The following is a 12,658-nucleotide window of genomic DNA, read 5'->3' on the forward strand; positions in this document are numbered from 1 at the left end:
TCCTAACTGTGCCTCAACATGCAAAAACAATGGAAAAGACTGATAAATTTGATTACATAAAAATGAAAAAATAAAGCAAACTTTGTATAGCAAAAGACACTATAAGCAAAGTAGAAGTCAATGAGAAACTGGTAAAAAATATTTGCAACTTATGGGCTCCTGGGTGGCTCAGTCGTTAAGCATCTGCCTTTGGCTCAAGTCATGGTCCCAGGGTCCTGGGATCGAGTCCCACATCGGGCTCCCTGCTTGGCAGGAAGCCTGCTTCTCCCTCTCCCTCTCCCCCTGCTTGTGTTCCCTCTCTCGCTGTGTCTCTCTGTGTCAAATACATAAATAAATAATCTAAAAAAAATTTGCAAATTATTTGATAGTTAATACACCTAATATTAAAGAACTTGTAAAAAATAGAGAAGAAAAAGAAGAACACTACAGAAAAATGGACCAAAATTTTGAACAAAAAGTTGATGGAATGTAAATGGCTCTTACTCATTTGCAGAGGTGCTCAGAACCTCACTCAGAAGAAAAACTGCAAATAAAACTTGACTGACACAAAAAAGCTTGTATAGAATCTCATAACAGCTGTATTCCCAATGTAGTAGTATTATCTGTGGCGAACATGTTCTAAGACCCCACAGTGGATGCCTGAAACCACAGATAGGACTAAATCTTATATATATATATATATATATATATATACACACTATGTTTTTTCATATATATACATAACTATGATAAAGCTTATAAATTATAAATTATAATTTTAAATTATAAATTAAATTACAAATTATAATTTATAAATTAGGCACCATAAGAGATTAACAATAACTAATAATAAAACAGAACAATTATAACAATATACTATAATAAAAGTTATATGACGGAGGGGTCTCTCTCTCTCCCTCTCTCTCTTCTTATATGGCACTCTCCTTCTTCTTGTGATGATGGGAGATGATAAAGTCGAGAGTAGTGAGGTGGGTGATATAGGCATTGTGATGTAGTGTTAGGCTACTGTTGACTTTCTGACCATATATCAGAGGGAGGATCATCTGCTTCTGGACCGTGGTTAACCCCAGGTAACTGAAACCATGGAAAACAAAACTGTGGATAAGGGAGATTACTATAGTCAGGACTAGAAACAACCCAAACATCTATCGGTAGGAGGATAGCTAAACATGTTGCAGTATATTCCTTACACAGCAGAGTACTGCTCAACAATAAAAGGAAACTCACCACTGATACACGCAACAACACAGATGAGTCTCATAAACACTGTACAGAGCAAAAAAAGCCAGACACAAAAGAATACGTCCTGTGATTCCATTTATATGAAGTTCTAGACTAGGCAAAACGAATCTCTGGTGAAAGAAATAAAATAGTGATTGTGAGAGGAGGGAGGAAAGAGGGAGCAGGAACTGACTGAGCAGGGTCACAGGGGTGATAGAAGAATTCTCTGTCTTGGAATGGGACATTTGTTGCATGGTTATATGCATTTGTCAATACAGTGAACTCATGATCTGTGCGATTCACAGAATGTAAATTCTACTTCATTAAAAAAGAAAAAACCACTGAGGTACCGTTTCTTGTCAAGTCGGCAAAATTCAAAGGTTTTATGATATATCTGTTGGGGAGGTTGAGGGAAAACAAGGAATGCAAAATACTGTAACTCTTTGGAAGTTTATTGATACATATATTCATGTACCATTGATTCTAGGAATTTTATCCCAAAGATACGCTGGAAAGAATATAAGAAGATATTTATACAAGACTATTCACTTTAGTACTATTTGTAATGGCAAAGACCATAAGTAACCCAAATGCTCATCAGTAGGGTGCTGATTGAATAACTTATAGTACATTTACACAATGAGTTCTATGCAGCTGTAAAAAGAAATGAGAATTATCTGTATACTACTATGGAGTGATTACAAGAATGTATTTTTAAGTGAAAAAAGCAAGGTAGAGGAGAAAGTATATTGTACTCTACCATTTATTTAAGAAGAGGGTAAAATATGAATATATGTACATATTTGCTTCATATTTTAAAAACCCAGGATTAACCACAAAAATGTTAATGATTCCCTATAAAGGAAGGAGGAAATAGGACTTAGGGAACAGAAGTAGAAGCTAGAGTTGCTGCGTGTACTAGTTTTGTAGATTTAACTTTGGAACCATGTAAATCGTTTTTAAAATTATAAAATTGAATTTTAAATATCCCTAAGCCTTGAAAGTAAAATGAAACAAACCTGATTTTGGTTGCAAAACCATACTGAAAGGAACTATTTCATTCCAAGTGACATTAAAACAATAATTTGACCATGTATCTCTAGTGGGGATGTACCCTAAAAACAAAAAGGAATTACCAACAAAAGGCTTTAAAACTGTTTTCCGTAATCTTATTATTAGTGGTAATTTGTCCTAGATAATCACTGTTTTAGATGATGGGGGATAAAAGCAAATAAAAAAAAATTGCATTGGTATTGTTGAGAGCCAGGATCATCAGTGTAAGCAGAAAGATAAAGGTGGATAAGGTTGGGCAGAAATGTTGTAGTCCTGAATTTGAATTGAAATGTTGTATGAACTTCTGCTGTGTCCTAGCTCCGTCCTCTAATAAAAGGGCTTAAAAATAATGACCAACCTGGTAGTCATGAACAAACCTCATGCCCATATTGAGGTTTCTAAGTACCTCAATTTAAAGGAACAAGGGCTCCAAAAAGAAACAGCTGATAGCAGTTTTAAAGCAGGACATGTATAAATGAGCCTAGAACATCTTATTGGATGGGAAAGCAGGGGAAGTTATCAAAGACTGGTGGCGTTTTGTCAAAAGAACAGCAAAGCCAACTTATTAAGTTCCCACTGGCAAAATGGCACAATCTGAGTATCAATAAGGATCGAAATACATTAAATATGTTTAAATTTAAAAGTTCAAAGTAATAAAGCCTGCTTCTCCCTCTCCCACTCCCCCTGCTTGTGTTCCCCCTCTCCCTGTGTCTCTCTCTGTCAAATAAATAAAATCTTTAAAAAATAATAATAATAATAATAAAACAAAACCTTCCCTGGTCATCCTTGATAGTTACTTGGGAACCAAGTTTTTTTTTTTCAAATGGTAATTAAAGTGGAGAAAATCAAGCATTTCTCCTGCTTTTCTTGTATGAATTGTGCTTTAGGGTAACTAAATAATTGATGAGGGGAACTTTCTTTTTATTGTATTTCAACTAATAAAAGAAAAAGGAATGATCGCTTTGAATATCACCTTTTTGCAGCCCCTGAACTAGTGGATCTAGACAAAGATCATTCATGGTGTCTAATATCACCAAAAGAGAGGCAGCCAGGCATTATATGCCTCTTGATGGAAGTACACAGCACTGCCTATGAAGCAGTCAAAAAAAAAAAAATTATCTAATCAAGCCTCTAGATCTTATTAGCAGCGTGTGGAAATACAGGGCACAGAGGAACATTAAATGACATCATGGGAATGCAATCAGCAAAATCCAGATAGTGGGGAACTGCAGGATAAACAACCCAGCTTATTTAACAACAACAACAAAAATTATAAGGAAAAGTTTTGAAAAAAGGAGGACCATGTAGATTAAAATAAATTTAAAAGGCGTATCAATCACCATGTATGCCCCTATACTGATACTATGTTTTCACAGCACCTGGAATAACAGGTGCTTAACAAATAGCTCATTGATATGCATACAGAAGGGGACGCACTACCTTTTCCCCACTGATTGCTGAAGTTGAAATAATATGTTGCTTTTTTCTGCCTAATTACAGGTTATAAACTCTAGGCTTGGTGATTAGGCATATATTTAAAAGCAAATAAAATAATAATTTCTATTACTCATTATTGTTTTATTATCATTTTACTGATGTGGTTGAAAGCTAGCTTTGATAGATTTTACTATCTTTATTCAAAGTCTCTATATTACAGAGTTGTGTGCTTTTAATTGCCAAAACTTAATCGGTTATTTATTTCAGATAGCAGAACTTGTAGCGACTGAATTTTTTGACCAGGGAGACAGAGAGAGAAAAGAACTCAACATAGAGCCTGCTGTAAGTATGAGCCCTTATTGGTAGGAATTACTCAAATACACTTGTTCAGGGTAGACTTCTTACACTTTCTGTGGGATCTTAGGAACACAATTTCTTTTCATTTTAGTTTTTAAAACATTTTTCTTATTAAAAGAGTTATACGTATTTATTACAGAAAACATAAGCAAATAAAAGAAGACAAAAAAGACTCCTTAGGTTATCATATTGTACCTACTTTTTTGTAATTTGTTTTTTCTATTTAAATATCGTAAGCTATTTTCGTTCTAAGAGAGGCTCTTATGTGTATTATTTATAATGATCACATGAAATAGACGGAGCCATAGTTTACCTACTTCCTTTGGTGTCATGTCTGCAATGTTCACTAGGACCAGTAGCACTTCGATGAACATCCGTGTTGCTATGTTTCTGTGGCAGTTTTCATTATCTTGTTAGGGCAAATTCCTGGAATTGCTCTGTTGAAGGGCACAGATTTTTAAAGGTTTTTGATACATACTGCCTTTTTTACATAGCGTGTGGATCTCATAGACAAGAAAAAGATTCTTAAACCGCTTCTGGCTTTTTTGGAATGAGTTTTTCCTGAAAATGAAGCATAGAGTCTTTCTTTTTTTCCAATTCAAATGGACATTTATTGAGCCCATATTAAATGGGACATGGTCATGACCACCCCTCTGTGTACAGTTCCATCCACTCCGCTCTTTAGCCTCAGCTGGGGACATGCTGTGTCTCACTAGTCTTTCACAATTACTCCTTGTCCTCTAATGTAATGGTAGGCTCATTCAGAGGCTCAGAATCTTCTTAGAAAGTGGTGGGTAGCAGAGTGATGATCACGGCTAATGGGGAATTTCCTTCGTTTTAAGCAAGCACAGAGACAGACTCATTGCTTCCCATGGGGTGCTGGGATCCTCTGGTGCTCCAGCCATGACCTCCTGGAAATAAGCAGAGTGACATCTGCATAATCATCACTCAGAAATCTCTCTTCGAGAATTTAATTGTAATCAGCTGTGGCCTCAGTGGCTTCTTCCACAAAGCTGAGGGTGTTCAATTCCCCATCAATAGACAGTTCAAAGCTGTGTGTTCTCCAAATATACGTCAGTGGTTGACTCTAGGTCAGTGGTTGACTCTAGGTCAGCGGTCGACTTCTAGATTAGTGATCAATTCCAGGGGTAGTGTGGGAAAAGTCAGCCAGGATGAAAAAGGCAGAGAGGATCAGGGCCTCCCTGAGCCTGGTGCTGGCAGGGAGTGCAGGAGACTCGTGGAGGAAGGAGACAGATACGCAAGTGTCTGGCCTTCCTCAGCTAACCCAGTGATTCATGTTTTTTGGAGCCAACTTGCATTGTGTTCTTTGAGTAAATGCAGATCTGTGTGTGTGTGTGTGTGTGTGTGTGTGTGTGTGTGTGTGTCTGTTTCTGTGTTTGTATTTTCAGGATCTAATGAACAGGGAGAAGAAAAACAAAATCCCAAGTATGCAAGTTGGGTTCATAGATGCCATCTGCTTGCAACTATATGAGGTATTTATATGGAAACACTTAGACTTACTAAACTTAGACTGTGTTATGAATTAAAACCTCCAGTAAATTGAAGCGATTAACACTAGGCTTTTTTTTTTTCTGAACATTGTGTTTGCATTGAATAAAGAACACATTTTATATTTGATTTTTCTCAAAAACTTTTAATTCATCAGTGTAGAACTGTCTGTTGAGTGCCTACTCTGTGCTAGACTCTAGCAAACTGATGTAGGAATACTAAAAAGAATTATATGTCAGTGTTACCTTAAGGAGGGATAGTGTGCATAATCTATGTCAGCATATTCTTTTAAGGTTAGGCCTAAGTAAAGAAAAAAACTACCCAACTTTTTTTCATTGTATAGTGTAGCTTTAATATTGTTAAAATTTTTATGAGGATATAAAGGAGATAGCTGGACAAATATTACAAGTTCCCATTTCCTTACACCTGCTGGCTTGGGATTTTTATTTTTTAGGTAAAGATATTCTCCCTAAAACATCCAGTTTGCTAGTTTAGATGCTTATTCCCAAGTACAGAAAGTAGACACTATCCTTGTTTCTAAAGTTTAAATAGGAAACTACCTCTTTAAGTTTTAATTATTTGGGAAAACCATATTTATCATAGAGTTATCATAGAATGTCAAGACTCAAAGAAACCCTGGAATCTTCTAATCCAGGCATTTCACAATTCAGTGACTTTTTCTCCCCCTACATTTCATATGTATACATGGATTTACTTGTTAAATTCTATGTAATATTGATACGTACTTTTACTTTTACTATTATTTATTACAGAAGTTATAATGTTCTCATTGTAGAAAACTCAGAGAATTATAATTCCACTACTCAGACAACTACTGTTAATATATTAGTGTATATGCTTTATGAAATTTTTGCATTTTTTTCACTTAGCAAATTTGCTTTTTGTAATTCATAATACATCCTAATGTATATTTTTCCATGTCATATGTGTTTCTGCGATATTTTTAAAAGCTGCGAAGTAGTAACATAGTATACCTAACCCTGTTGTTGGGTATTTAAAGTTATTTTCAGGGTTTCTCTATTACAAAGAAACCTGCAGTGAACATTTTTGTATCTAAATATGGGCGGCACTCTAATTGGTAAGTAATAATACCTTGCAGAATTATAAATTAATCTTTATTATGATCTTGGATACAGTCTACTTAAGTGCATTGTATAAAACTATTTTATAGAAAAACACAAAAACTAAGCAGGTCCTGATGCAGTCACACTTCCGTCTGTACTACCAAAGAGCAAAATGTATTGTCTCCCCTGCAAAGTGGGTTCTATACAGATCTTCTCTATCATAGCTCCATAAGGTTCCTTCGGAATGTATGTGTGTGCTCTGTCTCTCAGCACATACTCCTTTTCTGTACCGATTAAGAGAATTCAATCATAAATGGTCTGCATATTTGTTCACAGAGCTTTTGAAAACCCCAACAGTGGCCCTGCTGGTGAAGTGAGTGTGAGATTGGGGCCCTTGGGGATGGGCCCGGTGAGAGGGTTTATTTCCTGGACGCCTTCTAGTTGTTTGCTTTCTTTTTCTTTCTTTAGGCCCTGACCCACGTATCAGAGGACTGTTTCCCTTTGCTGGATGGCTGCAGAAAGAACAGGCAAAAATGGCAGGCTCTCGCAGAACAGCAGGAGAAAACACTAATTAACGGAGAGAGCGGCCAGGCCAAGAGGAACTGAGCGGCCCGTTCACGCCGCGTTCAAGTTTACAGATGGCACATTCAGCAGTATGTCTAGTTTTGCTATACACTGTATGGATTTAGTGTATACTTTGCCACTGCTGTATTTTTATTTTTGCACAACTTTTAAGAGCACAGCATGACATGTTTTTAGGAGACTATTACATATTTTCTGTATATTTGTTTTATGCCACTGATCTGAGATTATCGATGACACCCACTCACTCTTAGCACATGGATAAGAGCTCTGTTTGTGATATTTTGTGTACTGCAGGGTGCAAGTTAAATTCTTGCTCTGAGGTGGTTTTTTTGTTGTTTTATTTCGGGGGAGTTTGGGGGCTTTTGTTTTTTGTTTTTTTGCTTGGGGGTTTTAAATAATTGTTTTTGTGTTTTCTGAATTACCAATCCTTTAAAGAATGTTTGGAATCTTTTCATTCTCAAAAATAGTCTAGGAGCAAATTGAATGTATTCCAGGATTTTTAAAACCTTCATAGGATAGAGAGAAGGGCTAGCCTAGTGGATTTTAAGGGGATAGGATAATATTTGTCAACAATGTATTACCTTCACAGAAAAAGTTAAAACTCTGAAACAAATGGCAAGTACTGTAAGGCAGTATTGTAAAGAAAAGGTATTGTTTAATTGATTTGCTGTTTTTGTTAGTGAGCACAAAGGGGAGAACTCTTTCATTTCAGTACATACGTCTATCCAAAGACTACCCATAAAATCATTGCAATCTATCCTGTCTGATGGAAAGCAGGGGAAACCTTAGGAGAAGACACTGATTTCACGGACTTCATGGTCATGGACTTTACTGAGGGATGGGTGTGATCCAGAAATGGAATGGCCGTATCTGTCTGTCAGTGAAGAGAAACATTCTGTTGGTAGATTCTTCTAAGAGTCAGTGTTTTGAATATTGAACTTCCTTTTTAAAATAACTTCCTTCTCGTTTTTCTTACAAACCATAGTTTATAAGTGAACAGTTTAAGTCTCGACAGAAAACAGAATAAAAGTGATAATTGGAGCATTGACCTGAGGTGAGATATGACTGCAGATAAAAGGTAAAATGAATCATTATTTTTCTTTGTCAAAGGAAGTATAGAGAATACTTTTAATTGTATAAACAGCAAAGGGCTATCCTTGATATTGGGGTCAAAAATTAAATTGAGGGAGCAGGAAGGTAAGAAAGTTTAGGCCTGAATAAAACTTAAGAGTGTTGAGTTTGCATCTGAGAAACTGCCATATTTCAATTTATAGGACTAGTCAACTCAGAATCACAGAAATTGGGGGGTGTGCACTAAATGCTGACCCTGAGCTTAGAGTTGTTGATACTTCTCATAGCTTTTAGCACATTTAGCACAATGTTAACATTGTCTTAGATTTGAGCCCATTTGAGTGGATTCCCACTGATCATGTGTACCCTAAATACACATTTATTCATTATTGGAGAAACAGATACTGAATCGACCAACTGGTTCAGGAAAGGAAAATCTGTTGCAAACATGTGGAAATGTTTGGACTCAGGGAAAGTAGGAAGAGAGGTATTTGTCTGATTTGTTAACCACCAAAAAAAGCTTCTGAGTTTCAATCACTAAATTGGCTAGAAAATCTCTTGGGGACATGGTGCAGCATCCTCAAAGAACTTTCACTAAACATATTGTTTCCCATTCATATTCTTTTTTCTCTAAACTGCCTAAAATTCAACATATTCATTACATTTTTAAAATTCTGAGTGTGAGTCTTACATAATGTGATTTTATTCTTACCATTCAGGTAAAAAAAAAAAAGCAAAACAAATTGTATTGTCATCACTTTATAGTGGTAAAGGCTAGTCTAGGAAGTTACCAACTGTTTGTTGTTATATGTGTAATTGTTGTAATACTTGTATTTTCAGGATGTTACTCGATTTTTATTTGATGTCATATAGGTGAGATCTATAAAGTTGCCTCTTGGTGGCACTGGTGTGTAATTACACAGGCTGTCACTAAAATAACATATCTATATACTGGTATACACCTATGCATGCATACATAATTCCTTAGTATAGAAAAATTGTTTCAAGAATAGCAGTCTTTAGTAACCTTATTATCATACACCTTGTGATTTAGCAGTTATGCTAAAATCTGTAATCATATACTTTAGTAGTTTGTTTAGACCCATCTAATATGTCACTGAGATATATGGAGGTTTTGTATGTGTGTCATTTTAACAAGCAAGAAGATCCAAGTAGATTAGAAATTGTTTGGTTTACCTTTAGATAATGGTTTATTTTACTTTTCTAGTTTAACAATTAAAAGATGTTGGGTAGCGCCATGCCTATTCTATTATTGCAAGTTTTAGTTCTTATAGAAGAAGAGTACTTCTTTAAGACCAGTTAGTTGGTTCAAATAATTTTTACTTTTTAGGAAAATCATTCCATACATAGATTATCTGGTACATGGGCACAAATCAAAGCTTTTGTTCTTACGTGAATATTATTTTTCAGTATCTTCCCAAGTTGGAAAAAGTATATTTATAGTCCTTCCTCCCCTGCTCTATATTTATACTACCCCATAACTAGTAAGAAGTTGTTCTTTTTCTAGATTAAAGTTGTTATAGCTGAATGACATACCATTTCATTTCCATTTTCAGCCCAAAAAGTGCCCACTATTTTACTAAGCTGTTAAAAGATGTCTATAAAATTGCCTGGCCTTATATTTTTCACAGGATTGGCCCTCGCCAGTTGCAGTCCTGTGTGAACTTGTGGGGGTCACTTAACCTCTGTGTGCCTGAACAAGTGTTACTAGAGGAATTATGTTTGGGCAAAGCCTCTGTCTTCACGGAGGATGTCACAGAAGGCAGCAGACCACTGTCAGAAGTGGGATATTGGGCTACAGAGCACCGTATCTAATCCCACCTGTGTTCAAAGGTGAAAAAACACAATACAGTTATTTGGTTTCTCATGCAGATCACTAGTGAGTATGAGATTTTGAGTACCTTGCCTCAAGGTACAAACTCTGGAGAGTGATATTGTCACCACTGATTTCTTAATCGTGAAGAATAGTTTCCTTAGATAAGAGTACTGAGATTAGGAAGTGTATGAAAATATACTGGGTATCTTGGGTTCTGGAAGGAAACTGGTCACAGATCTGTTCTTGCCTAGCGGTAAAGTGCCTTTATTTTCAGCGTAGAGCACAAATGTTAGACCTACTCCAATTTGATTTTCAATTTTTCTGTGTTTTTCACCAGATTTTACTCCTAACACCTGATAGGCCATCACAAGCTGTGCTGTTGTTTTGTTTTGTTTTGTTTACGAGTGATTTTAAGATGAGAAGAGGAAAAGGTGAAATTGCTGTCCTCCCCTGTGAATGACTGTAGTTGAAATCAGGTGGTATAATTGAATTGCTCAGTATCAGACATGCAACAGTCCGCCGTTACATTGAGTCCCTGAGAAACGTCAGGCGCTGTGCTCCGCCATGGAGACAGAGCAGTGACCTCAAGGAGCCCACCGTCTGCAAAAAGGGCTAGATGAAAGACTTACCAGCTTCTGATCCTGCCAATTGAACCTGAAAATATAGGGTACCTTATATCACTTGCATTGTTATCTATAACATACGTATTATATACAGTTTTCCAAGGACCTTCTTCCCCCCCCCCCCCAGGACCTTCTTTACCTGGAACTTACTAAGAATCCATCCGTAAATATCCTGTCTTCTTACAAGTATGCATCATTTACCCTGTTGATAGCTTAAAGAACACCTTATGTAAGAAGTCATGTATTCTACTATATAGAGTTTTTTTTTCCATATGCTAGCCAGGTAGAGATTACTCAGAGTTCTTTTAGATTGTTAAATTGTACACAGTTTTGGACCCCTTCTGCTCCCCTACAGGGAGCAAGGAAGAAAGTATTAAAGCTCACTTCACTCTTCCATATGTTTCTCAAAAGCCTGTGTAAACATGTCTTAATAAATGTCATTGAAAGCAGTGTAAATAGTTGAAAATATAAATTTCTATTACAGTTTAAGAAAATAAAACCTTATGAATCATCACTAGCCACTGTTAATATCTATTTGTATTCTTATACCTTTTTCAATATATTTGAACAAATATATAGTTTCTGGCACTATTTTTGTACTAGGATAAAGGAGTTACTATGTATATTATGTTTAGCTTTTAAGTCCTTTTAAATAATTGTGAATGTTGATTTCTTGTCTCTTCCCCCACCATGAGACCCATTTCCGATCACTCTTCTATGATGAAATCACTTTAGAGGAACACCTCCCCACCTATGATGCCCATAAAATCAGGAGATGGTCAGGGTGGTCTTCTGTTGTGCAAACTCTTCACCTGTCAGCCGTTTACTCATTTTGCTATGCTTTGTAAAAATAAAAAGAAGAATGAACAAGTAGATATGAGTGTTGTGTGATTATTAGGGGAATTTTAGGCAGGGAGAATGAGCCTAATGGCTTGAGAGACTTTAGGCAAGCTAACCTGTAGTCATATTAGCTGAAAAAATGTGATTTAATCAAATCCTTTCCTTAACCAAGACTCCTCTCAGTAATAGTCTTCTTTGTATTAACATCCTTTGCTCCCAGTCTGAGGGCAACATTTTCACATCTTTTTCACTTCAAGTTCCTAACAGCTCCATGGAGGGTGATTATTACCAGCCTCCTGTTGCAGGAGGAGCTAAGGCGGAGGAGGTGCATACTTGCCAAAGGGCATGAGCTGGATTCGAGTCCAGATGTGTCTAGTTTCAAAGCAGGTATTTATTCCATTAAGTTCTCTTTTTGAATTTTAATTGTAAAAGCCCTCAATTCCATTCTTAGTGGACCAGATGGGCTATCTAGAAGCATTAGAGGTAAAATTTCCCTGACCCGGCAGGTCTGGTTTTGTTTGGGTTTTTACTGTTAACATTCCGGAGTTCATCTGATGATAGCTAATGTCAGGCCTTCACAGAACCCGATACCACCGTGCTTCAGAGCTGCTAATGTAGAGGCGTGGAGGTATAACTAAATGCAGAATTTTTGATTCATCACTTAGTTTTACCACTAGAGAAGCCCTCGTCACGAGAGACAGAATATCTGGGCTATGCCTAATTCACAAAACTAAAGACAGAAATGAAATGAAAGCTCATGTAAAATAATAGTTTAGATTTCCTGTCCAGTAGGGGGCGCCAGAGTTCCTGATTATTTAAAGTAGTAATCCCTTACCGGGTACAATGAATAAAACTGCTTTTCAAAAAAATTTTTACTAACTAAAGAAAAGCAAAATGGAAATAATCAATAGAGAATTAATTCTTGCTTATTGTTCTTTGATCAGTGATCATGTCATCAAGATGTTCTCCAAATAATAACTGATCGTCTGAAGTCTCTGACTGATACTCATTATTTCATCCATGGAGACATCACCCCTTTT

At 36.3% G+C, this 12,658-nt stretch overlaps 1 protein-coding gene across 3 annotated transcripts in view; it reads left to right on the top strand.

Moving 5' to 3' along the window:
* Nucleotides 1-11,651, top strand: part of PDE5A (phosphodiesterase 5A) — a 141,510-nt gene extending 129,859 nt beyond the window's left edge. For 2 of the 3 annotated variants that reach the window (XM_028087393.2, XM_028087395.2), the window contains exons 19-21: nt 3,979-4,053; nt 5,478-5,561; nt 7,131-11,651. In XM_028087393.2, the coding sequence (XP_027943194.1) occupies nt 3,979-4,053; nt 5,478-5,561; nt 7,131-7,268 (297 nt within the window). In that variant the 3' untranslated portion in view covers nt 7,269-11,651. The remainder of the gene's footprint in view (nt 1-3,978; nt 4,054-5,477; nt 5,562-7,130) is intronic. The other variant, XR_003606763.2, reaches the window with a different exon arrangement.
* The last annotated feature ends 1,007 nt before the right edge of the window (nt 11,652-12,658 follow it).

The sequence above is a fragment of the Eumetopias jubatus genome, unplaced genomic scaffold, assembly GCF_037043125.1.
Source record: "Eumetopias jubatus isolate StellerSeaLion01/CBP00866 unplaced genomic scaffold, mEumJub1_p1.0 scaffold_2, whole genome shotgun sequence".
Lineage (NCBI taxonomy): Eukaryota > Metazoa > Chordata > Mammalia > Carnivora > Otariidae > Eumetopias > Eumetopias jubatus.